Below are 26,591 nucleotides of genomic sequence, written 5' to 3'. Positions count from 1 at the left end.
CCTTGGGGCTGCCCCAAACGCCAAGGTTTTCTCAAGAAAAAAATAAATAAATTTTACCCCTAAATTTTTTTATTATTTTAGATTTGTCTCCCCAATTTTTTTTTTTTTTTTTTCAATTCTCCCCCAAAGTTGGAAGGCAAATACGTGTCTTCCAAAAAGTGCCGTTTTGATCGCGCATAAATAAAATAATTACAGTTGATCTCTCACGTCTGTCATTTTTAACTAGAAAAAAAGAAAGAAAAAAAAACTAGCATGATTGTTTCTTGCAAGAAATAAAACTCACCTCTTTATATATATATTTTTTTCTGTCGTCCTTTTTCGTTCTCTTGAATGAAGCTCTAGTTCCCTACAATTGACATGTCTAATAATTGAGAAATCACATGCAATTTGAGTGGAACACGTAGAAATTTTGAGTTCTCCTCAGTGAAATGAAGGTGGCCATAGACTAATTGTTTATTGTTTTAAAAGCTGGAGAATGGCTCCATGATTAGGACACTCCACCGATCTCCTTTTTTTTTATCAACGATTTGGTGGAGTAATTCAGCTCAGCAGACAGTCCAATTAGAAGCGCTTTCCAGCCCCTAGCTAGTTTTCAACAAGTCTAGCTACCAGACTAAATCATAAAATGAAGCCCAGATATATATATATATATATACCTCATTACGTACAGTGAAATGAAAGAGATTTCTTATAATTTTACTGTCTAGGTAGACGGATTATTAGTAATTCAGACCGTAAGGAGAAGAGAATTTTTATAAGAATCACGTATTTAAACAAGTTTTTGTTAGCCGCTCACCTGTTAGGATAAGTAAAGCATTTGGTTCAGTAATCAAATATTTGTTTGCGATATTCTATGATTGTAGAGAAATTGTACACAAAGTAATTAAGCTTAAAGTTTGACACAAAGTAAAAGAATGGACGGGATAGATTTCAACATTAGCTTTCAACCAAATCATTGAACACAAGGCCGGCCGCGATAGACAAAGGACCGAGCTTTCTGTTGATCGAATGAGATGATCAGGTGAGTGGTGACTGTCAGGGCCGGCCTAGCTACTCAATGGTTTGGTTGAATTGGGAATCCAAACCTTGGAGCCACGCATACATGCACTTACTACAAAATACCGCATAATATATAAAACACACATTTAATATGTATGCATTACAGTCAAGAAATATTATATACCATTAATTTGTTTTATTGTTCTGATACTCTAGGCACTAGGCATACCACTATCTGAATAAAAATTATTATCTGCATATGTAATTCAGATAGCGATTTTAAATTTTTATTTTAGATATAGTTTGATTTGTGGATAATGATTTTTTAATTTTTTATTATTTATAAATTATTAAATAGATGACGGAGAAAGTTAAATAATGTATGAGATAAAAATTTTATAACAAAATCAACAGTAACTGTGATATATATATATATATGAACAATAATGTTCAACAATAGATAATCTATTTTTGGGGAAATGATTTGTGCTTTGTGGGGGACAACCAACCTCCCCCACCATTTCTTTTTTATTTTGTAATAAAAAGAATTAAAATTTGTCCATCAAAGGACAAATTTTGTTTTTTTTTTTTTAATTAAAAAGGTGAAAAGAGAGTGATTGGGCCCATCGAACAGTTGGTTGTCTCCCATGTATCAGCACTCCCATTTTTTTGTATTCGCCGAAAACGAATTGGCTGACGTAGGTCCTTACGTACGATGGGGATAGTCCTTTGACCCCGCCCTGCTGCGTTTTAAATTTCCATCCTCTTCAATTCCTTCACCAGCCACTCGCTATATGTTACACCTTTGGCAAGATCCTTTCTAATCGATCAACTTGGGTTTCTGCTGCTGTTGTTGTAGAAAGCAAAGAAAGAAAGAAATGGCGGCCGGAAGAGTGGGGAGGATAAAGCTGGGTTCACAGGGACTGGAGGTGTCAGCACAGGGCCTGGGTTGTTTGGGCATGGCCGGCTTCTATGGCCCTCCCAAGCCAGAACAAGACATGATCGCTCTCATACAGCACGCCGTCCACTCCGGCGTCACCTTCCTCGACACCTCCGACTTCTACGGCCCCTTCACCAACGAAATCCTTCTCGGAAAGGTCCCGTGTCTTTTTTTTTTGTTTGTTTGTTTGCTTGTTTGTTTGTTCGTTTACTCTTAGATTCCGTTTCTTGGGCAGCAGGCTTTGAAGGGAGGGGTGAGAGAGAGGGTGGAATTGGCAACCAAGTTCGGAATTATCAATGCGGATGGGAAGAGAGAGGTCTGTGGCGATCCAGCGTATGTGAGAGCGTCCTGTGAGGCCAGCCTGAAGCGCCTCCAATTGGATTGCATCGATCTCTACTACCAGCACCGCATCGACACCCGCGTTCCCATCGAAGTCACGGTTTGTTCCTCGCATCTTTCACCCTCTGTCAAGCACAGTAATTGTTTTCCATAATAGGTTAAGAGTACAGGATGAAAATCAAGGTATAACTGTGTTGTCGTATAGTGATATAATTGCAATTACTTCTAGGAGCACTAGCAAACCAATATGGGAACACCTTATTCGCCTTTTTGTTCTACTTCAATCAATTCAACCTATGAGTTCCATCGGCATATTTTGAAGACTATCAATTTGTTCATATAAAAAAGTTTAGCTTCGTTTTGCAATTTTCAAGAAGCATGCAATTTAGCACGTACCCCTAATTCTTCTATATATTCTGGATGATGTATATATAGATTGGGGAACTGAAGAAACTAGTTGAAGAAGGCAAAATAAAGTACATTGGTCTGTCCGAGGCCTCTGCTTCGACCATCAGAAGAGCACATGCAGTTCATCCAATAACAGCTGTGGAGCTTGAGTGGTCTTTATGGGCAAGAGATGCGGAGGAAGAAATAATTCCTACTTGCAGGTGAGGCATCAAACTACAATTGCCTTTTCTTTTTTTTGAGGTTATAGAACAATTAAAGTCCAGATTTTAATTTTATTCCCCCAATTTTTCAGGGAACTAGGCATTGGGATTGTTGCATACAGTCCTCTAGGACGAGGATTCTTTACGTCGGGCCATAAGACTTTTGAAAATCTTTCCAACGATGACTTCCGAAAGGTTTGTACATCTACCGCAATTGTTGAGCTTGAAAAATGAAATAGGCAGTCATTTGGAATAACAGTTCTATAGCATCATTGCTGCATTTATGAGTATTCTTACTCACAAGTAACTGTTGGCCCAGTGATTGACGCTGTTAAATGAGATAAATTATAATTTAACATTGTGCTAGACTGAGGTCTTAAGTTTGAATTTTGATCCTCATTTTCAATAAAAATATTTTTTATATTGTCTAGTCCATAAATGACGGTGAATATTAAAATATTTATTAAATGATTAAATTAATTATTCTTTATCAGCTTAAGCTTTTAAAATAAATGATGCTTTAACGGATCTTACAAGATCAATATGCATTTTTTTTTTAATGACCTCATAGAGTAGTCGACTTTCTAGATAAAACTAGACTTGTGCTCACAATTTTCTTAAGTAGTTACAATAACCAAGCTAGTAGTCATAATTTGTCGAAAACAAATGATTTTCAATGCTCAATGGTTTGCTAAAACTTTTGTGTGCATGTCTACTTTAATTGTTGATCAATATATGTAACTTAAGGACAACGAGAGTAAAGTTATCTTTCTTGTCTTATATGTAGATGATACTTTGCTTGCAAACAATAATCTAGGTTTTTCACATGAAACTAAAAATTTTCTCACTCAAATTTTGAAATAAAGGATTTGGATAAAGTCTCTTATGTCATTGGCATAGAGATTTACAAAGACAAAAAAGCAAAGAATATTAGGCGCTTGATTTAATTAAATCTCTTTTCGCTGCGTATTTGAACAAATTACTGTTTTATGTGCTAACATCCTTCAGTGTTGGAAAAATTAACCCAGGGCATTGCAGCTGTGGATGCCTAGGGCCATAATCGCTATGTTACAGAATAGTGTTGAAGTGTGTGCCTTCGTGAATTGATGAAATTTAAAAAATTATTGCCTTCATGAATTACACTACCTCCTTGAAATATACTTAATGATTTCAGTCTTATTGCCGATAAGTATATATTTAGAAGGGTGGGTATACTTAATTATCATTTAATTTAATTGGTGATTCTAATCTCAATGCTGATGTATGTATTTACTGCTTGCAGTCTCTACCTAGGTTCCAACCTGAAAATCTGGAGCATAACAAAATCGTATTTGAGCGTGTTAATGAAATGGCAACGAGGAAGGGATGCACCCCATCACAGCTAGCACTGGCTTGGGTTCATCACCAAGGGAAAGACGTGTGTCCCATTCCAGGAACCACTAAGATTGAAAACTTCAACCAGAATATTGGGGCTTTGTCTGTGAAACTGACACCAGAAGAAATGGCTGAACTTGAATCATTTGCTTCAGGGGATGGTGTTAAGGGTGATAGATATGAGGATGGCTTTGCAACTTGGAAGACTTCTGAAACTCCTTCACCTTCTTCATGGAAAGATGCATAAGCACAGGCCTTTTGCTGCGTCTCAATAACTTGAATCCCCATCAGACTTTGTCAATATTATGTATGAAGTGTGTTGAGTTCTTGACTGCTCGGAATAATATATGTTCTAGAGTGTTATGATGGTTCATGAAGATCAGAGCACAGATATTTGGCTCAGTAATAAGATCTTTGTTTGCGATGTTCAATCATTGTAGAAAGTTTTTGTTTTTTAAGTGGCCATTCAACTCAATCATTAAGTAATGATAGATGTTTTGGCAGTCCACTCTTGTCCGCTGACAACCAGATCAGCTCATTCAACCGCCCTTGAGAGAGCTTGGTCCTTTGTGTGTCACGACCGGCCTAGATCGAGGTACTCAATGATTTGATTGAATTGGGAATCCAAAAACCTGGAATTTGGATCGAAAATGGAGAGGATTCTCTCCGTATAGATATAAAGTAAGAATATAGTTATTTTTTCATATTTTTATAAAATATGAAAAGACAATTACATCTCTACTTTATAACTAAATAGAGAGAAATAGAGAGGATCTCGATAACATACCACTTTTTTAATAAGTAATATTTTTCAAATACATATATGCTATTAATTGTTCATGAAGCACATATACACATACAAAATACGAAATAGGATCTTCTTCATTTCAAATCTATTTTATGGTCAGGATTTAAAGTTGATGTTTCTTACAGTGTACATAATTTCACATTATTTAAAATTGTAAAAGACATACCAGCATTGAGTTCATATACACTATTATATGCACCAATTTTAAATCATGACCTTAAAATAGAAACGTTCTTATTCCTACTAATATTTACAACATAAAACATACATTTAATATGTGTGCACTAATGTCAAGAAATATTATAATATTATGATGCTCTAGGCACACACCTCTAAAGATATTTTAAAAATATTTTTGCGAGGAGCTCTTTTAAATAATCGGATTAGGATCGTCTACAATTATTTGTCTGAATTTAAGATAATTCGGGCAGGTGATTGTAAAGACTACTTATGAGGCTCACCTGACCGAATAAATGGTTGAACAACCCAATTTTTATTTGGTCAAATAAATTTCATAAGTAATCTCTCACTATTACCTATACAAATTCTTTCAAATTCAAATAAATAATTGTAGCCGATGGAACTTGATGCTCACCCCCAAACCTTCAAATGTCCCCCCGGTTGTCTCCACCATTTAGTTGACCAAGACGAACAATTTAAGTGACACTGCTCAAACCATACCAGATGGAGTGCTGTTACGCATGCATCCACTTCTTCAAATTCAAATTCACTTCGTTTTGTGTTGTTTTTAAGGACGAATGGCTATGAATTTGCAATCAAAGTTTAGGGAAAATTTGAACGAGCAATTTTAACAATTAATTTCATCTCCAACATAAGAGTATCCACATTCCGCTCAAATTTTTTCCATTTTAGCTAAAAAATAAATAATAATTTTTTCCTATTTTAACTACTCATTGTTATGATTCTAAGTGTTAATTTCACATGATTTAAGTATATATAATTTTAATTATGTATATATAAACTATATATTTAGTACTCTTCCCTTTGCAAGCCGATTTTCAATAATATTTAAAGAATCTATAATTCATTCTTTGTTTTAACTATCTACTTTCACTATTCTATTTAAATACTTTATCACATTATTGGATGAGGTTTGAATGCCGCCTTCACTTATTCAAGTTGAACAAGCAGGATAAGACTTTTATTTAAGTCTTTTGTGTCAATATAGGATATCACCCGTTCTTAATTACTAATAAGATATATATACAGTCCATAAGAAGTAAGCTTTTAACTCAATTAATAATGTGAAAGTAAAAATTAATTATTAAAAAAAATAAAAATAAAACACTAGACCCATAAATCAGTAACATTAGCAGAGAAGGCGTTGGAGAACCATGGGCATGTTAAGGCTAGGCAGAGGCACGAGGGTAGAAAAAGGCCCTATAAGATTGGCCGACGTACGTAAGTCCTTACGCACGCTAGAACTAGCTAGAAGTACGATTATTTGATTTTACTTTTCTTTATTACACGTCTTTGGGAAGGAGTTCGAGCCTTTTATAATCGCTGAAGTTGGATTTCTGCTACCAGTGGTAGTACGTAGTAGTAGCGGTTGTTGTAGAAAAGAAAAAGGGGATCGGAAGAAATGGAGGCCGTAAGAGTGGGAGGATAAAGCTGGGTTCACAGGGACTGGAGGTGTTGGCACAGGGCCTGGGTTGCAGGTTGCATGGGCATGTCCGGCGTCTATGGCCCTCCCAAGACATGATCACTCTTATCTACCACTCCGACGTCACCTTCCTTGACACTTCCGACAGCTACAACCCTTTTTTTTTTCTTTTTTTTTTTTCTTTTTTTTTTAATGAATGAAAGACTTTTATGGCCCAAAACAACCAAAATTACACACCAAAAAAAGTGATTCAAACTTCAAACATTACAAAGGGCAAAAGAAACTAAAACTCAAAAGTCCTACGTCAAACAAACCAAACAGAGACAAACCTTTGTAAACACCTTACAACCCAAAGAAACAAAACCACATGAAACAACGTACCAACAACAACTATCATACTAATTGAAGATCTTGTGAAGATTCCACAAAGCCTCAAGCTGCATGCACATTCATGGAAGACTTTTTATAAGGGCCTTTAGCCATAATACAAGCCCAAACCTCTCCCTTAATCTTAGCTATAATCATCTCCTCCGAACTCAAGACATTCCCATGTAGAATATAATTTATATGCTTCCACAAGTTATAAACCGTAGCACTAAGGCTCAAGATACACAACCTGCTTCTAAGACAGTCATGCCTCATCTGAAACACACTCCAATCAGCAACCTCCTCCCAATATTTCTTCGGCTCAGAAATCAAACAAAGGCCAAGAATTTCCTTCCATATTTTGTAGCTAAGCTACACTCAAAGAAGAGATGATTCATTTACTCCATACCGGCCACTTCGACAAAAAGAACAAAGACAATCTCCCTCAAAAAGCTACGACCCCTTCGCCAACGAAATCCTTCACAGAAAAGTCCCACGTCTTTTTTTCTTTCATTTTCTTTTCTTTTCTTCTTCTTCTTCTTCTTTTTCTTTTTTTTTCTTTTTTTTTTTTTTTTTTTTTTTTTTTTTTTTTTTTTCTTTTTTCTCTTCTCTTGGGCTTGTTTGTTAATTTGTTTGTTCTTCAATTTCGTTTCTTGGCAGCAGGCTTTGGAGGGAGGGGTGAAAGAGAGGGTGCAATTGTCAACCAAGTTCAGATTTAGCTTAGCGAGTGGGAAGAGGGAGATCCGTGGCGATCCAGCGTATGTGAGAGCAGCCGATGAGGCCAGCTTGAAACGCCTCCAGTTGGATTGCATTGATCTCTACTACCAGCACCGCGTCAACACCCACCTTCCCATCGAAGTCACGGTTCGTGTTAATGAAATGGCAACGAGGAAGGGATCCACCCCATCGCAGCTAGTGTTGGCCTGGGTTCATCACCAAGGGAATGACGAGTGTACCATTCCAGGAACCACCAAGGTTGAAAACTTCGACCAGAACATTGGAGCTCTGTCTGTCAAACTCACACCAGAAGAAATGGCTGAACTTGAATCATTTGCTTCCCAATATGTTGTTAAGGGTGATAGAAGTAGGAATGACATTCCAACTTGGAAGATTTCTGAAACTCCTTCACTCTCTTCATGGAAAGCTGCATGATAAGCACATGCCTTGTGCTGCACGTGTTCCAATAACTTGAATCCTTGTACACTTCGTCCGTATTATAATTGAAGTGTGTTGAATGCTGAGTCTTGACTGCTCAAAATAATTTCTCTATGTCGTTCTATTACAATGTAATCATGCCTGATTTCATGAAGATCAGGACATAAATAGTTGGTTATTGATCGGTAAGGAAGTGAATGTACTTATCACATTATTATTTATTTTTGAAAGAATGAGTAGATCTATATATTGACAAAAGAATCAACTGTACAATCAAAGGGAAATAACCCCAAGTAGAACACCCTTTACAGCTAGAGAGTGTCTCTAGGCAAACAACCAAACAAAACTACAAAAAAACAACTGAGTAGCTAACTATACTAATGCAGTATATTGACATCAATTAAAGGAGACATTCCATATTCCTAGGAAATTTTCCTTTTCTAGAAATTCCACATCAAACCTCCCAAAATATTTGTTTCAGGAGCTGCTCTTCCGTTTGAGGATGAGCTCCAAATTTAATCTCATTCCTGGCTTGCCATATATTATCAATTGTTGAGCTCAATAACAGTCTGCATATAGTTTTCCAGTGATTGCACCCCTCAACAATAACATCATTCCAGCTAGTAGAAGGGCTCAAAATACCACATCGTTGCAACACATACTTTCCAAATTCGGGAGCTGAAACCACATTGAAAAAACAGATGGTTTCAGCTCTCAATTTCACCCCTATAGAAAGTACAGTTGGTATCAATCCCCTTGAAAACCCCAACCAGTCAAGCGATCTCCAGTGGTGAGTCTGTTGAGGACAGCCAACCAAAGGATGAAAGCCTGTTTAGGAATGGAAAAAGAATGTCAAACCAAAGGCCACCAACTCACCTCATCTTTCTTCTTCCTAAGATGGTTCCAGGTGTCTGAACAAACATAAGAGCCTGATATAGTAATAGTCCAGACCGACTTATCTATTTCACCAATTGGCACTTCTGGCAACTTGCTTTGTATAGCAACAAGATCATCAGATCGTGCAGGACACCAACACCAATTACCTTGCCTAATAATAGAGTCTAGCTTAGCCTCCAGCTGGCTATTAAAATCATAAATGATTCTATGCCCAAACCTGTCAACCAAAGCTCCAAAGGGGTGTCAATTATCCACTCAAAGATGAATTGTACTTCCAGGACCAACATCAAACTTGAGAAACTCTCGAGCTATGTTTCGAATTATGAGTAATTTCCACCAGCACCAGGAACTGTTGTTAGGGATGCTTACTTTCCAGAATCTCTTCCCTTTCTGCAAGTACTCAAGAACCCAAGTCACCCAAATTGATCCTGATTGAGCAAAGATACTCCATATGTGCCTCATAATGGAAGACAAATTCTATATTTCTACATCCTTCAACCCCAAACCCCTTCTCTTTTTTGGAAAACAAATGTCAAACCAAGATGCTTTGGCCTTGGCAGGAATACCATCATTACCATTCCAAGGAAACCGGCTAAATTTCTGGCTAATTTCGTTAAGAATCCTCTTGGGTAGAATAAAAATACTAGACCAATAGACTTGAATGCTATAGAGAATAGAGTTATCACATTATTAATTAGTTGAGGTTTGAATGCCTCCACTTATTCGATAAGACTTTGATTTGTCTTGTGTAAATATAAATTCAATACAAATTTGGGATGTCACTCGTTATTAATTACTAAATTAGGTATAAAGAACTTCTTTCAACCTAGTCTATAAAGATGCAATGTGTCTTTTTCGCATGTAAGAAACACGTGCTTTTTTTAATTGAAATGACAAAGTTGGAAGAAATTTTTATTAAAAATGGATTTGCTCTTTCAACTTTGTCACTGCAATTAAAAAAAGAGGAAAATCATATTTAGCTCCTAGGTTTTTATCTAATTTGACTTTAGTCATTGAGTTTATAATTTCAAAAGAATACGGTTCTTAAGTTTTGCCAAGATTTTAAATATGTCCCTTGATCAATTTTTCGTAAAAAATGAATGATTTGTCATATGTCATGTGTGTCTCAATTGATTAAAAAAGACGGAAATCATATTTAGCCCTTAGGTTTTTATCTAATTTGACTTTAGTCATTGGGTTTATAATTTCAAAAGAATATGGTTCTTAAGTTTTGCCAAGATTTTAAATATCTCCCTCAATCAATTTTTCGTAAAAAATGAATGGTTTGTCATATGTCATGTGTGTCTCAATTGACACGCTAGTGTTCATATCAACACCTAATATCAATGTCATATCATTATGCAAAATCATCCATTAAAACAAAAACAAAAACAAAAGATCGATCCCAATTTCAAAAACAAAAAACACATTATTTGTCATCTTAATCTTCTAAATTAATTTGTAACATTAATAGAGGAAAAATCATTAACTTTGACGTTGAGATAGACCATGGCGTGTCGAATGAGATACACGTGACAAATAAAAAATCATTAAATTTAATAGTAAAGTAATAAAGGGACCAATTTAAAACCTGTGTACAAAAACTTAAGGACATTATTCTTAAAATTGAAAACCCAATTATGACTAAATTCAAATAAGATGAAAACATATGGGTTAGATATGATTTTTCCAATTAAAAAAAGCGCATGCTTCTTACTTGTAAAAGAACACATAACATTTTTATAGACTTGGTTGAAGGAAGTTTCTCTAACCGAGTTTGGAAAAAATCTTTATCCTTACTAATAATATACACCGTCTGTAAGACGTAAGCCTTTAACCTAATGAATAATGTTATTTGGTATACTAATATATGATAGTCATATAACTTAACGACAGAAGTATAATATATATATATATATATATATATATATATATATATATATATATATATATATATATATATATATATATATATATATATATATAAAAGAAAAAACGCAATTTTTATTATTATATCATTTTATTCTTACCCCAATTATTGAATGCTTGCGTTAGGACAGATCAAACGCTTAGATTTATAAGACTTTGTGAACACTTTTTTTTTGTTTTTTTAAGTAAAAAAAATATAAATGTTGACCAAGTCTTACATACAAGAGTTACGCTTCTTATCCGAATAAGATCCTATCAAGATATCCAGGGTATTATATTATGTTTTGTTACAGTTGAAAGAGAAATGTGTAGGGTACGATTGGTGTGCGGATTTATTTATTTATTGTATTTAAAATTACGAATATCGGAAAAAAAATATTTTTTAAAATTTAATTTAAATGATTTAGGAAATTTGAGATAAAATTTGAAAAATAGAATTTAAATTTAGTAAAACAATCCAAACATGTATTTTAAAAATAATAGAAAATTGTGTTACCCAAAGACGTCATTAAAAGTGTAGAAGATGAAATAGATAATTGGTCCGCGTTTGTACTGAAAAAGTAAGAGCTAATATTGAAAAAGTAAAATAATCGCACGTCTATGTGAATAATCACGGTTTTTCAATATTTTTTTCTTTTACCAAATATAAAATAGATGATGCAAAAAGCTAAATAATATATGAGATAGAAATTTCATGTCAAAATAATTAATAAGTGTGATCTAAATAATATTGTTCAACTATAGATAATGTCTTTTTTGTATTTACTAAAAGCTTGAATTACAATTAATTTCAAGACTCAAAACGTCTATTATCTTATATGCGAATATGAGATAATAACCGTATTTAATAGACTCAATATCAACATGAACATGAATAATAATCACACCATATATCCATACACTTAAAAGTAATAACCACGTACATCATTATGTACACGCAGATATTATTAATAATCACATGCATTTTTTACATTTTAGACATCAATGTTTTTATTCATTTTTAGAGACAATCAGACACCGACACAAACTAAATTATGCAATTTTTATATTTTTGTTTGTCTTGTCTTTTTTTTTTATGTTAAATCCTCAAAGGGGTGGGGCCGGCACGCTCTTGAGGCTTGAGCCCTCTGATTCGCCAATAATGGACCCGCCTGCCAACGGAATTCGCGTGCTGTGTCTTTTCCGGAAATGATCTTCCGTATCACAACCGCAACCACGTGTCCCCACCACTCCACTATGATACCGACGCGTGTCAGTGTCAGCGTCTTATCGGGCAGGTAGACGTTGCTTTCATAGGACACTTCCAAAGATGTTTTAAAAATATCTTTGCTGGGGAGCTTCCTTCATTTGTCTTACCTTCAATCGCCCTCAAACTCAAAGCTTCAAATAATCAAATGTCTCCGAAACTTGCGTTAGGACTGATCAAACGTTATGGGTTCCAAAGCGTTATATACAAGAATTATGCTTCGAATCCAAAAGCCAATGATATTTGGCTACTTCGTAACATAATTATTGATATTTTTATCTTTATTTATGTATTTTTATGTATTTTTTTTAAAAAAAAAATCACAAAATTAGACCTTAACCAATTTACTTGGTTGTGTTGTTATTAAAAAAGAAAAAAAAAAGAAAAAAAAAAAAAGAAGAAGAAGAAGACAAAAGACAAAAAAATCAATATTTATCCTATGGGGCGGCAAATATATTTGAGGGATACTATAGTTCATTATAGTGTTCTTTTAGAGTCTTTTTAGATTGATATGTCACCATTTTTTTTAATAAAAAAATTAAAAAAAGAAAGAGAAATCAAGATGTAATTTTTTTTATTAAAAAAATGGTGCTATGTTAATATAGAAGGACTCCAAAAAGTAAAAACAGTGGTAGTGCCACGTAGAGCCTTGGAGGCTGGCCCCCAACGCACAAGGTTTTCTCAAGAAATTTTTTTTTTTTTTTGAATTTGTCTCCCCAATTTTTTTTTTTTTTTTCAATTCTGCCCCTAAAGTTGGAAGGCTGCTCCACCTCGGCCAGAAATCTAAGAATCTTATCAAAAAATAGTTCTAGCATTTCTTAATATATTTCTGTATAAAAAAATCTTATCAAAATATCCGGAATAGTTTATATTTAAATTAGCTGACGTAGGTCCTTACGTTACGTACGATGGGGATTGCCACGCCCTGCTAGGCTGCTACGACTTTCCATCCTCTTCCTTCACCAGCCACTCGCTATATCTTACACCTTTGGCAAGATCCTTTCTAATCGATCAACTTGGGTTTCTGCTGCTGTTGTTGTAGAAAGCAAAGAAAGAAAGAAATGGCGGCCGGAAGAGTGAGGAGGATAAAGCTGGGTTCACAGGGACTGGAGGTGTCAGCACAGGGCTTGGGTTGCATGGGCATGTCCGCCTTCTATGGCCCTCCCAAGCCAGAACAAGACATGATCGCTCTCATACAGCACGCCGTCCACTCCGGCGTCACCTTCTTCGACACCTCCGACTTCTACGGCCCCTTCACCAACGAAATCCTTCTCGGAAAGGTCCCGCGCGTGTCTTTTTTATTTTTTGTTTGCTTGTTTGTTTGTTCGTTTGTTCTTAGATTTCGTTTCTTGGGCAGCAGGCTTTGAAGGGAGAGAGGGTGGAATTGGCAACCAAATTCGGAATTAGCTATGTGGATGGGAAGTTTCAGATCTGTGGCGATCCAGCGTATGTGAGAGCTGCCTGTGAGGCCAGCTTGAAGCGCCTCCAATTGGATTGCATCGATCTCTACTACCAGCACAGCATCGACACCCGCATTCCCATCGAAGTCACGGTTTGTTCCTCGCATTACCCTCCGTCAAGCACACTGATTGTTTTCCATAATAGGTTAGTCTGGTTAGAATACAGGATGAAAATCAAGGTATCACTGTGTTGTCGTATAGTGATATAATTGCAATAACTTTTAGGAGCACAAGCAAACCAATTTGGGAACACCTTATTCGCCTTTTTGTTCTACTTCAATCAATTCAACCTATGAGTTCCATCGGCATACTTTGAAGACTATCAATTTGCTCAAGAAGCTTGCAATTTAGCACCCCTAATTCTTCTATTCTGGATGATGTATAGATTGGGGAACTGAAGAAACTAGTTGAAGAAGGCAAAATAAAGTACATTGGTGTGTCCGAGGCCTCTGCTTCGACCATCAGAAGAGCACATGCAGTTCATCCAATAACAGCTGTGCAACTTGAGTGGTCTTTGTGGACAAGAGATGTGGAAGAAGAAATAATTCCTACATGCAGGTGAGGCATCAAAGTACAATTGCTTTTCTTTTCTTTTTTAGGTTATAGAACAATTAAAGTCCAAATTTTAATTTTATTCCCCCAATTTTTCAGGGAACTAGGCATTGGGATTGTTGCATACAGTCCTCTAGGACGAGGATTCTTTTCGTCGGGCCATAAGACTGTTGAAAATCTTTCCAACGATGACTACCGAAAGGTTTGTACATCTACCGCAAATGTTGAGCTTGAAAAATGAAATAGGCAGTCATTTAGAATAACAGTTCTATAGCATCGTTGCTGCATTTAGAGCATATCTGGCGGTTGGAGTTAAAGTAGCTACTCGAAAAGTACTAATTTCTACTTTAATTATCAGTTTTCTTAAAAATACTCCGACAATAATATCTATTCTACTCTTCATTTTCTTTAAATAAATTTTTTTTATTGTTTTATTTTCTCTCTCCCTCTTCCCTCTCTCTCTCTCTCTCCGGTCCCTCCTCCTCGCCGGTGGGTTTATCAGAATTCTACACCCAATCAACTTCCGGCCAAAACAACAACAAACACCAATTATCTCCAGAATTGATCAAACCCAAATCTACAAATCAGGGGTCACGGGTAAACAGGAATTATAAAATCGTCCCCAACAAATCTCATGGGTTTGTCTAAAATCTAACAAGAGATTCACACACACATACACGGCCAAATGTTCACAACACAGCCAATTCACACAAAACCGAAATTATTAATGCCACCACATGGAACACACCCAATCAGCCAACTAAGGAAAAATCCACAGAAATTCAACTGCTGGAAGTCGCCGAAAATCACTCTTCAACCGTTGGACGACAACCCGCAAGAAAATCGGCGCCTCTCCTTGGTCAACCCACCTTTCTCAGATCTTCTCTCCGGTTCTTCTCTTTCCTTCTTCGTCGAACCCTAAGTGGGGAAGTGGGGGAGATGCAGGATTGAAAGAGAGGGATAGGAGGAGATGCGGGATTGAAAGAAAGGGATGGAGATGAGAAGAGAGAGAGAGAGAGAGAGAGAGAGAGAGAGAGAGAGAGAGGTGGGGAAGTGGGAGAGAGGGTGAGAAAATATAATAAAAAATTAAATAACTGATGAACAGTAAATAACTAGTAGTGTCTATTCACTGTTCATAAAGTTAGAAAAAAAAGTTAGAATAACTATTCAGCTAGAGGAAGAAAAAGAAGAAAAAATAGTCAAATTTAACTTTTTGGTTAAAATAGCACTCCTGTTGGAGATGCTCTTATGAGTATTCCAACTTATAAATAACTGTTGGCTCTGTGATTGACGTTATTAAATGGGATAAATGATAATTTAACATTATATCATGCTGAGGTTCTGAGTTTGAATTTTGATTCTCATTTTTAATAAAAATATTCAATGTGTTGTTTAGTCCACACAAGTCGGTGAATTCATTTTTTTTTTATCAGCTTAAGTTTTTAAAATAACGTAATTACTCATGAAGTGCTCATTTAGGGAGCATTATACATTATAATACATCTAAGGGATGACTCATTATATAATGATTTTACTGCCGTGATTCATGTATAGTATTCTATATGTGAGTGAGTATTCCATGAATAGATTGTAATAAATAAAGTTATGGCCAATATTAAAGTACCTCCTTGAAATATACTTACTGATTGTAGTCTTATTGCCGATAGGTATTTAGAAGGGTGGGTATACTTATAATTTAATTGGTGATTCTAATCTCAATGGTGATGTATTTACTGCTTGCAGTCTCTACCTAGGTTCCAACCTGAAAATCTGGAGCATAACAAAATCGTATTTGAGCGTGTTAATGAAATGGCAACGAGGAAGGGATGCACCCCATCACAACTAGCACTGGCCTGGGTTCATCACCAAGGGAATGATGTGTGTCCCATTCCGGGAACCACCAAGATTGAAAACTTCGACCAGAACATTGGGGCTTTGTCTGTGAAACTGACACCAGAAGAAATGGCTGAACTTGAATCATTTGCTTCAGGGGATGGTGTGAAGGGTGATAGATATACGAATGACACTCCAACTTGGAAGACTTCTGAAACTCCTCCACTATCTTCATGGAAAGCTGCATAAGCACAGGCCTTTTGCTGCGTCTCAATAACTTGAATCCCCATTAGACTTTGTCAATATTTATATTTGAAGTGTGTTGAGTTCTTGACTGCTCGGAATAATATATGTTCTATTAGAATGTTATGATGGTTCATGAAGATCAGAGCACAGATATTTGGATCTTTGTTTGCGATGTTCTATGATTGTAGAAAGTTTTGGTTTCTAAATTGGCCATTCAACTCATGTTACATCAGCCCGTATGAAGTAATTTGATAAAATAGATGTGAAAGAATTAATATGATAAAATAGATGTGAAAGAATTAATTTAATCATTAAGTAATGATAGATGTTTAATTTGGCAGTCTACTGTTGTCCGTGGACAGCCAGATCAGTTCATTCAACCGGATTAGGATTCTTTACAATTATTTGTCCGAATTCTCTTGTAAGATACTACTTATAGGACCTACTTGAATTTTGAGCTTAACTATGTGTATATAAGCTATTTAGTACTCTCTCCTTGTAAGCCGGTTTTCAACGATGTTAAAGAACCTACAATTCATTCTTTGTTTTAGCTATCTAATTTCATTATTTTATTTAGGGCAAAACTAAAATAAATCTCTGAGTCAAAGCGTCTTTTGTAAAAAGTCTCTCACTACTTTTTTTTTAAACATTTAATCCTTAACTTTTGCGAATTTAAAAATAGTCATTCCGTGTGTTTTCCGTTCAATTTTCTAACTTTTGTTTGGCTAAGTCACTGTTTGGCCACGTCAGCACAGCCAACTCAGCCCCAAATTGACGCTGTTTTGTATTTGGCCTTATAATTTATTTATAATTATTTTAACTTTGAGGCTTTTTTAAAAAAATAAAAAAATTGGGGTGGCTCAGCCGACCACCACCATTTTGGCTAAGGGACTACCCCCAGGGCCCTTGGGGATGGCTCGGGGTGGCAGAACTACCCCCAGGCCAAATGCCCCCCCCCCCCCCACCCTCCTCTCTTTTTTTTTCTTCACTTTGGCCCATGGGGTGGCTCGAATGTGGCCCAAAAAGCCAGCCCAATTTCTTATTATTTTTTTTTTAAAAAAAAAATAACTCAGTTAAAATAATTAAGGGAAAAATACAATTTACCCCCTCAAACTACCATCGATTCTCTAGATGGCACCCCAAACTACCAAAGCTTACATTCTGAGCCCCCGAACTACCAACTACTTGTTTTTTGACCCCATCTGTTAGTCTGTGCCGTTTAAGTGAACGGAAATCAAGTCACGTGCGCGGCACATTATTCTTTTAGCTAAAAAGCCCGAAAATACCCATAGTATAACCTGAAATTCATCCGTATTTTTTATTCTTGTTTTTCACTCCTTCGCAAGTCGTCACCCCACACGTCGGCGACTCATTCTAGCACAGTAGCTCGGAGCAAGACACCGCTCGACGTTGCCTCCCGGCAGCCCAGCAGGTCCTTCAATGGAGAACAAGTTTTTCTTCTCCTCGGAACGAATTGTTCCTGGCCGGTTGAAGCTGAAGGGGAAGCCCAGGGCCGCGATGTTCAATCTGATACTGGAGGATTGGGGAGGCTACGTCATGCGCTGGGTTAATGAGATCGCCGAGTCGTTCAATTGCATCTCTGAAAAATACCCACGTTGAAATGAAACAGAAAACAGAGAAAGAGAAGAGAGTTTAATTTTTAGAGGATCTTTGGCCGTGGGCTTCAAGAGAAAGAAGAGCTAGAGTTCTTCACTTTGTTTTTGTTGTTTTTCTGCTGTTACAAAGGAAGAGAGAGCAGCTTTGTTTCTTATTTTCTTTTCTGCAAACAGGGGGAGGGCAAGAGAAGGAGAGAAGCTTTTCTTGTTTCTAGAGCTACTGATCGAGACCCACAGAGAGAGATGGAGATTTTGAAGGTTTTGTTTCTGGTTTTTCTGCAACTGCCGAGAGGGATGAAGTCTCCTTGTTTTTCTGCTGGAATTAAAATACAATACCCATTCTACTGTTAACAATATAAAAGTAGCACTAGACCCACCACCAGGAAACACGCATGACTAGGGGGAATGTCTGCTAGCAGTAGCAAGGATTTCTTTATTGTAGACAGCAGCCACCCATCACCAGGAAACACTCATGACTAGGGGGAATGTCTGCTCTTTATTCCTTTGCTTACCTTTTCTCTCACTTGTAAAGTCTCTCATGAGGACAGATTCATTTGTAACCATTGTACAAAACTCTGATCTCTTGTTATTATATATACATATGAAACTACTCTGCTTTGGCAAGTTTTCCAAAACAGAGAATTCTCCAAACTCTTTTAACTTGTTTATAAACTCTCTTAACTTGGTATCAGAGCATTTGGCTCATCCCTCTTTTTTCGATCCTACTCACTTTGAAATCACTCATCTTGAAATGGCTTCTAATAGCTCTGCTACAGCAACCTTTGTTTTCCCAAATATCACACCATTGGTGTCCTTGAAACTGGATGGTCCCAACTTCATAAGTTGGACCACACAATTCCTTCCAGCTCTACGAACCCACGAACTCTTGGGTATCGTCGATGGCTCTGAGACTTGCCCCTCAGAATTTATCCTTGATAATGAAGGTAAACCAACATCGGTTCGCAATCCAGAATTTCTGGTATGGCAAAAGAAAGACCAGTTTATACTGGCTTGGATTAATGCTACTCTCACTGAGAGGATTCTTTCCACAGTCTATGGAATGAACACAGCCCGCCAAGTTTGGTCTTATCTTTCCAACAGATTTGCTCCAAACTCCCGCACACAGATTTCCCATCTCAAGCGGCAACTTCAGACCCTCGATCAAGGATCCCAACACTGCTCAGACTTCCTTCTCACTGCCAAAAGCTTAGCTGATCAACTTGCTGCAGTAGGCAAAGGCATAGATGATGAAGACCTCATTTCTTATGTTGTTGGAGGTCTTAATTCCTCCTATCATCCCTTTATTACAACCCTCAGCTTTGTTACCCGAGATAACCCAATATCCTTTAATGCCTTTCAAATGGAACTGCTAAACTATGAACAACTTCTTAATGCCTCTCAAAAATCTGCTCAACCTGAAGGAGGACAACTTGCTTTCTTTACACAAAAACAAAAACCACAACAATTTTCAAGAAAAACCAAGTTCCAGCAAGGCTACAAGCAACCTCCTCGATCATTTCAGCAGTTCCATCAACAGCAGCAGCATACTCCACAGTACTCACCTACTCAGCAGCAAGTTCCTCACCAAAGACCAAGTTTTTCCACCAATGTGCAACCAGGTAAAAATGTGAACCCTTCCTCTTCTTTTGTGTCTCCTAATTGTCCTCCATGTCAAATTTGTGGGAAGAACAGCCATCAAGCTTTGGACTGCTACCATAGGATGGACTTTGCCTATCAAGGTCGCCACCCTCCCTCTCAACTAGCAGCAATGGCAGCAACCACAAACAGTGCAACTGAACCTGAGCAGCCCTGGTATCTTGACAGTGGTGCTAACCACCACATCACTTCTGAGATAGAGAATCTCACCCTGCAACAACCTTATCAAGGGCCAGAAACTGTAACAGTGGGCAATGGAGGTGGCCTGCAAATAGCCAACACTGGTTCTTCACTAATCTCCACTTCCAATAATCTTTTCTGCCTCAAAAATATTTTGCATTGTCCTCATGCCTCATCTAATTTACTGTCAATACAAAAATTTTGTAAAGACAATCATTGTTACTTTATTCTCACTGCTACTTGTTTTCTCATCAAGGATATGCTGACCAAGGAAATCCTCCTGCAAGGGCCAAGTGAAGCAGGCCTTTATCCCATCTATCTCAAGCAGCTGCAATCCAATAGAGTCAAGTCCAAAGCTGCCTTCCTTTCTTCTACAGCCTTTTTATCACGTTTCTCTGCTTTCCTAGGAGTCACAGCACCTCTTGATGTTTGGCACTCTCGACTTGGACACCCAGCAGAATCTGTTGTCCACAGACTTTTACAGCAATCTCTTTTGCCTTATTCTGGTTCTGTAAAACGTACCCAGCTATGTGATTCATGTCAAGTGTCCAAAAGTAAAAAATTGCCCTTTTTGAGTTCTGATCGAGTGTCCACCCATCCTCTTGCCTTAGTTCACTCAGATGTGTGGACTTCCCCTGTCGTATCAATTGGTGGCTGTAAATTTTATGTTGTTTTCATTGATGACTACTCTCGATTTTCATGGATGTTTCCTTTGCGCCAGAAATCTGAAGTTCTTTCATGCTTTATCAAGTTTAAGACCTTAGTTGAAAACTTCTTCTCTTGTAAAATTAAACAAATTCAAACCGATAATGGAGGAGAATATGTCTCAGCTGCCTTCCAAAATTTTACCAACACACATGGGATTTTACATAAACTCACATGTCCTTACACTTCTGAACAAAATGGGATCTCTGAAAGGAAACATCGACACATCACTGAAACCGGCTTATCCCTTTTAGCTCAATCTGGCCTTTCTCCCTCTTATTGGGTGGACACCTTTTTAACTGCCACATACTTAATTAATCGGATGCCAACTGCTGTTTTGAAGCATGTTTCTCCTTTCTTCAAACTTTTTCAAAGACATCCCGATTATTCTTTTCTCAAAACATTTGGTTGTGCTTGCTATCCCTTACTCCGACCTTACACATCTCATAAGCTGCATTTTAGGAGTAAAAAGTGTGTCTTTATTGGATATAGCAGCAGTCAAAAGGGTTATCGATGCCTTGACCTTCTAACCAATCGTGTTTATATCTCCAGACATGTTCTGTTTGATGAAACTCAGTTTCCAGCAAAGGACCTCACTGCTTCACCTCACCCTGCATTGGATACTCCTCCTGGTTCAGCTATTCCTGCCCCCTCAGGTATTCTTTCTTCCCCTATTTTGCCTCCATCTTTTTCTATCACTACTGATCTCGATAATTCCTCTCCTAACTCTCCTATCCCCACATCTGAATCTGCTTCACCACTCATCCCATCATCTCCTTCTCCCACTTTCTCACCTGATACTTCTCTTCCTATTTCTAGTGTGCACCCCATTCCACCCCCATCCGCTGACCCAACCTCTCACTCTTCTCTCCAACAGCCACCTCGGATGCTTACTCGTTCTCAAACCAACTCATCCACCCCTAAACTCTTCCCTGACTACCACCTGTACACAGCCACCAAATATCCTTTCCAAGCCCTCACCTCTGTTAGCCTTCCTATCGAACCTCAAACTTACAACCAAGCAGTGAAGCACTCTTGTTGGTTAGAGGCTATGCATGCTGAGTATGATGCTCTAATGTCTAATAACACTTGGACCTTGTGTCCTAGACCATCTCATCGAAAGGTAGTGCGAAACAAGTGGGTCTTTAAACTTAAACAGAAATCCGATGGTACCATTGATAGGTACAAAGCAAGGCTTGTTGCTAAAGGATTTGATCAAGAAGGGGGAATTGATTTCCATGACACATTCAGTCCTGTTATAAAACCAGCAACCATACGGCTGGTATTGGCTTTGGCAGTTCACTTTGGATGGTTTGTACATCAATTGGACATCTCTAATGCCTTCTTACATGGGCTTCTTGAGGAGGAAGTGTTTATGGAGCAGCCAAAAGGGTTTGAAAATCCCCAATTTCCTGACCATGTGTGCAGACTTCATAAGTCCCTTTATGGCTTAAAACAAGCCCCACGGGCTTAGTTTATGCGGCTCTCTCAAGCTCTCTTGGATCTTGGATTTGAGAGTTCTATTGTCGATGTCTCTCTATTCCACTTTCATCGCACTTCAGTCACTATATTTGTTCTTATATATGTAGATGATATACTTGTCACAAGCAATTCCTGTTCTGCAATTTCTCATTTGATCATTCAGCTGCAATGTGAATTTGCTGTGAAAGACTTGGGACCCTTATCCTACTTTCTCGGCATTCAAGCTCAAAGAGGTCCTCACGAACTATTTTTGTCCCGAACCAAGTATATTGCAGATCTGTTACACAGAACCAAGATGGCGGGTTCTAAACCGGCCCCTACTCCGTGTGCTTCAGGGGGAAAACTCTCTCGGTTTGCAGGAGATCCTTTGCCTGACCCTACTGCCTATCGTCATATTGTCGGTGCTCTACAATATTGTACCCTCACACGACCCGATATTGCCTATAGTGTCAATCAATTGTGCCAATTCCTCCACGCTCCCACGACAGTTCATCTCACTGCAGCCAAAAGAGTTCTTCGTTACCTTAAGGGCACAGTTACTTTTGGATTACATTATACTCAAGGTCCTTTGCATCTTAATGGCTATTGTGACTCGGATTGGGCAGGGAGTCCCGATGACCGCAAATCTACAACTGGCTATGGCATTTACCTTGGTCCCTGCCTCATTTCTTGGGCTGCTAAAAAGCAGGCGGTTGTGGCCAGGTCTAGCACTGAGGCTGAGTACCGATCCATGGCGCTTGCTGTTGCTGAATTGTACTGGATTCGCATGTTATTCAAGGAGTTACAAGTTCCTCTTCTTTGTACCCCATGCTTGTGGGTTGATAATATCGGTGCTCTCTCCCTCTCCTCCAATCCTGTATTTCATGCCCGCACCAAACACATTGAAGTGGATTACCACTTCATTAGAGAAAAGGTCTTCAACAAGGATCTCTATGCTCGGTACATCTCAACTCATCATCAACCTTCAGATATCTTCACCAAAGGTTTGTCTACAGCTCGGTTCATTTTCCTTCGAGACAAGTTGATGGTCCTTCCTCTCCCCATCAACTTGAGGGGGAATGTTAACAATATAAAAGTAGCACTAGACCCACCACCAGGAAACACGCATGACTAGGGGGAATGTCTGCCAGCAGTAGCAAGGATTTCTTTATTGTAGACAGCAGCCACCCATCACCAGGAAACACGCATGACTAGGGGGAATGTCTGCTCTTTATTCCTTTGCTTACCTTTTCTCTCACTTGTAAAGTCTCTCGTGAGGACAGATTCATTTGTAACCATTGTACAAAACTCTGATCTCTTGTTATTATATATACATATGAAACTACTCTGCTTTGGCAAGTTTTCCAAAACAGAGAATTCTCCAAACTCTTTTAACTTGTTTATAAACTCTCTTAACTTCTACTTTGGCCGAAATAGAGGAAGAAAGGCAAGGGAGAAAGAGAGTTTTTGTTCTCTTTTTCTTTGAGCTCCAGTTGTCTAGATACTTGTCTGGATTTGTTTTCCTGTTGCTTATCCAATAAGCAAGGTGCATGACATATATATATATATATATATATATATATATATATATATATTCTTTGTACCAGTTTGCATGATATACAAGGGACATGTCATTCCTTCAATAATGAAGGCATATTGGTCTCGAAATGACTGGAAACTGAACTAACTACTTTCAACATCTTCATGATTAACAATGATAACTAACCATGCAAACTTGATGGATCTATTCTGGCATCAGGCTTCATGCACCAGAAAAGTAGAGCATCACCCATCTTTGGTTTCACAAAAAGTTCTTTTCCACAATCAGATGTCTCTCGTGTCAGTTCACAATTGAAATTTTAATACATATCCCTGAAAGAATTGATGGAAGAACTGGTTTGGTTAACTTACCAAAACCAGTGTAGTGTCTTGTATTTATAAAGTCATTTACAGGAGTAAGAAGGAGTGATTGTACAAGGTTTACAGAAACAGAAAAATCAAACAATGCAGAAAAGGGAAATGCTACGACTAGAGTGTGTGCTGTGTTAATGAGCAGAAAGTGATCCGGGAAACATGGAGCTTCAGCTTGTAGCAGGAATCCAGGTGACTAGGCTGCTGCAGGCTTCTGTTGTCAGCTGCTGTGAGAGAGGCTTGTGCTGAGTTTGAGGAGCAGATCCGGAAGACATGGAGTTGGAATCCAGGGGAAAGGAGACTGCAGGCTGCTGGTCTGACAAGTGGCTGTTGCTGTAAGAAGGCTGGTCAGCAGGAAATGTGGAGCTCCTTTGCTGATTTTCAGGCCAGTGTTGAGGTGTTAATATTATACTCTAACAATCCCATCTACCCGTACATTTTCACAAGATCCAAACAAGCATGAAAAGAGAAAGTGGAATTGGCTGACAGTTATGGAAAGAGTTGGTAGTTAGAAGCTGAGAAATGGTCCTCTGTTCACACACTATAAAACAGGGGAGAACAGAGGAAACTAATAATACGTGCGCAATGCCCATGCATGCTTGCACCTGCTTCTCCAATACTCATAAAAATATGTGCGAAAGAACTCTATATCTAACAACCAAAATGCAACAATGCACCCATGGACATAACACAAAATCCTTCCAAAGAAAACGTAAGAATCAGTTCAATTGTGATTTGAAGTATTCAACATGTCTTCTTAGCTTTGTATTCTCCCCTATCAGCATCTTCACCTTCCAAGGCAGCAAAACAATCTCGTTAGGAAATGTGTTTGGATGGTTTGTCTTTATCGCCTTCTATGTGATTTCAGATTTTAGCTTTGATCCATGAACATTGAATTTGTGCTCTGTGTTTTTTTTTTTTTTTTTTTTAAGGTTAAAATATATACCTGCATTCCGACGGAGATGGTTTCTTGGGTTTGGAGGATTTTGTTGAGGGGAGGCGGCAGAGGAAGGTCGGGAATGGCCCGATGAGTTGCGAGTTGGAGAGGTTGACGGAGTTGACACGGCGAGTGACGTCGGTGTCGCAGGTGATGCCGCGCCATCGAAGAAGATGAATGGCATTTTCTGTAATTTCTGCACCTAAATCACTCACACACTTGTTTTTTTAAATATGGGCAATCTAGTCATTTTAATGTCAAAATTAAGGACATTTGCGAATTTTTCTATACTTAAGAGTCACGTGCACGGCACATGACTAATTTTCATCCATATAAACGGCACAAACTGATGAATGGGGTCCAAAAACAAGCAGTTGGTAGTTTAGGGGGCTAAAATGCAAACTTTGGTAATTTGGGGTACTATCCAGAGAATCGATAGTAGTTTGGAGAGTTAAATTGTATTTTTTCCAATAATTAAAAAAATAAATTAGGACTGATGTGTTAAGGCAAATAACAAAACAGCATCGTTTTGGGGTGGAGTTGGCTGTGGTGACGTGGCCAAACGGTGATTTAGCCAAAGAGAAGTTAGAAAATTGGACAATAAATACACGGAAGGACTATTTTTAACTTCATAAAAAAGTTAAGGATTGAATGTTTAAAAAAATAAAAAGTGAGGGACCTTTTACAAAATACCGCTTTGACTCAATAATTTATTTTAGCTTTATCCTTTTATTTAAATATTATTTTTCAAGGATTTATTCTTTCTTTCTTTATTAAGATCGTGTGGGAGAGACTCGAGAGAATGTTAGAGTTAATTATTTAAAAAAAAAAAATAAAATCATGTGGTAAGTAAACAATGCTAATAAAATTTGTTAAATACTGTATTAATAGCTCAACAATTTTTTATTTTTTTTTTCAAATTATTGAACCGAATGCAATTTTTTTACTTCTATTTTAACATCTCGATTATCCAAAATAATATTTGACTAGCAGTAAGAGAATACTGAGATTGGAATGCCTTTACTTGTTCAAGTTGAACAAGCGGGATAAGAATTTTATTTATGTCTTTTGTGTCAATATAAATCGAACACAAATTAGGGATATATATCACCCGGCCCGTTCTTAATTACGTCCTAATAAGATATGCAGTCCATAAGAAGTAAGCTTTTAACTCAATTAATAATGTTATTTAATAAATTATTATATGACTATCATTTAATTTAATGGTGCGAAAGTAAAAATTAATTATTAAAAAAATAAAAATAAAACACTAAACCCATAAATCAGTAACATTAGCAGAGAAAGCGGTGGAGACCCATGGCATACACATTAAGGGTGCGTTTGAGATTGCGGTTTCATAGATAAAAAATGCGAATTTAAACCAAATCATAGAAAATGAATCGTTTAGAAATTGCATTTTTAAAAAATTGCGATTTGAAAACGTAGAAAATTATTTTTTTCAAATCGTAGGCAATGGGGTGTTTTTTTGAAAACATAAAATTTTAAAGGCTAATATGCGATTTTAAAAGCCAAACTACGATTTTACTAAATGCTTAACTGCGTTTTTAAAAATAATATTTTCAAATTGCATATTTTAAAGTTGCTATTTTAAAAACGTACTTTTTGAAATTGCAAACGCAAACGGACCCTAAGAAGTAGGCTTGGCAATTTGGGTCAACCCGCTTGATCCGCCAAACCATTTAAGCAAACTCGAGCCCGACATGATTAGCTAATCGGGTTGAAACGGGT

At 37.4% G+C, this 26,591-nt stretch overlaps 3 protein-coding genes across 3 annotated transcripts; all 3 read left to right on the top strand.

Moving 5' to 3' along the window:
- The first annotated feature begins 1,762 nt into the window (after positions 1–1,762).
- LOC133871212 (probable aldo-keto reductase 2) lies at positions 1,763–4,691 on the top strand. The gene is made up of 5 exons (XM_062308611.1): positions 1,763–2,096; positions 2,178–2,378; positions 2,714–2,886; positions 2,979–3,081; positions 4,169–4,691. The coding sequence occupies exons 1-5, from the start codon at positions 1,878–1,880 to the stop codon at positions 4,505–4,507; spliced, it is 1,035 nt and encodes a 344-aa protein (XP_062164595.1). The 5' UTR covers positions 1,763–1,877; the 3' UTR covers positions 4,508–4,691.
- Positions 4,692–6,423: 1,732 nt separating this feature from the next.
- On the top strand, positions 6,424–8,210 carry LOC133866041 (probable aldo-keto reductase 2). Its single transcript, XM_062302632.1, has 4 exons — positions 6,424–6,490; positions 6,648–6,854; positions 7,526–7,548; positions 7,722–8,210. Exons 1-4 carry the CDS (start codon positions 6,424–6,426, stop codon positions 8,208–8,210), a joined length of 786 nt encoding a protein of 261 aa, XP_062158616.1.
- A 5,024-nt stretch (positions 8,211–13,234) lies between these two features.
- LOC133871193 (probable aldo-keto reductase 4) lies at positions 13,235–16,539 on the top strand. The gene is made up of 5 exons (XM_062308588.1): positions 13,235–13,565; positions 13,646–13,837; positions 14,131–14,303; positions 14,397–14,499; positions 16,041–16,539. The coding sequence occupies exons 1-5, from the start codon at positions 13,347–13,349 to the stop codon at positions 16,377–16,379; spliced, it is 1,026 nt and encodes a 341-aa protein (XP_062164572.1). The 5' UTR covers positions 13,235–13,346; the 3' UTR covers positions 16,380–16,539.
- Positions 16,540–26,591: the final 10,052 nt, after the last annotated feature.

This window comes from Alnus glutinosa, chromosome 1, assembly GCF_958979055.1.
Source record: "Alnus glutinosa chromosome 1, dhAlnGlut1.1, whole genome shotgun sequence".
Taxonomy (NCBI): Eukaryota; Viridiplantae; Streptophyta; class Magnoliopsida; order Fagales; family Betulaceae; genus Alnus; species Alnus glutinosa.
The sequence above is the reverse complement of the archived record's forward strand: the minus strand, read 5'-3'. Positions and strand labels throughout refer to the sequence as shown.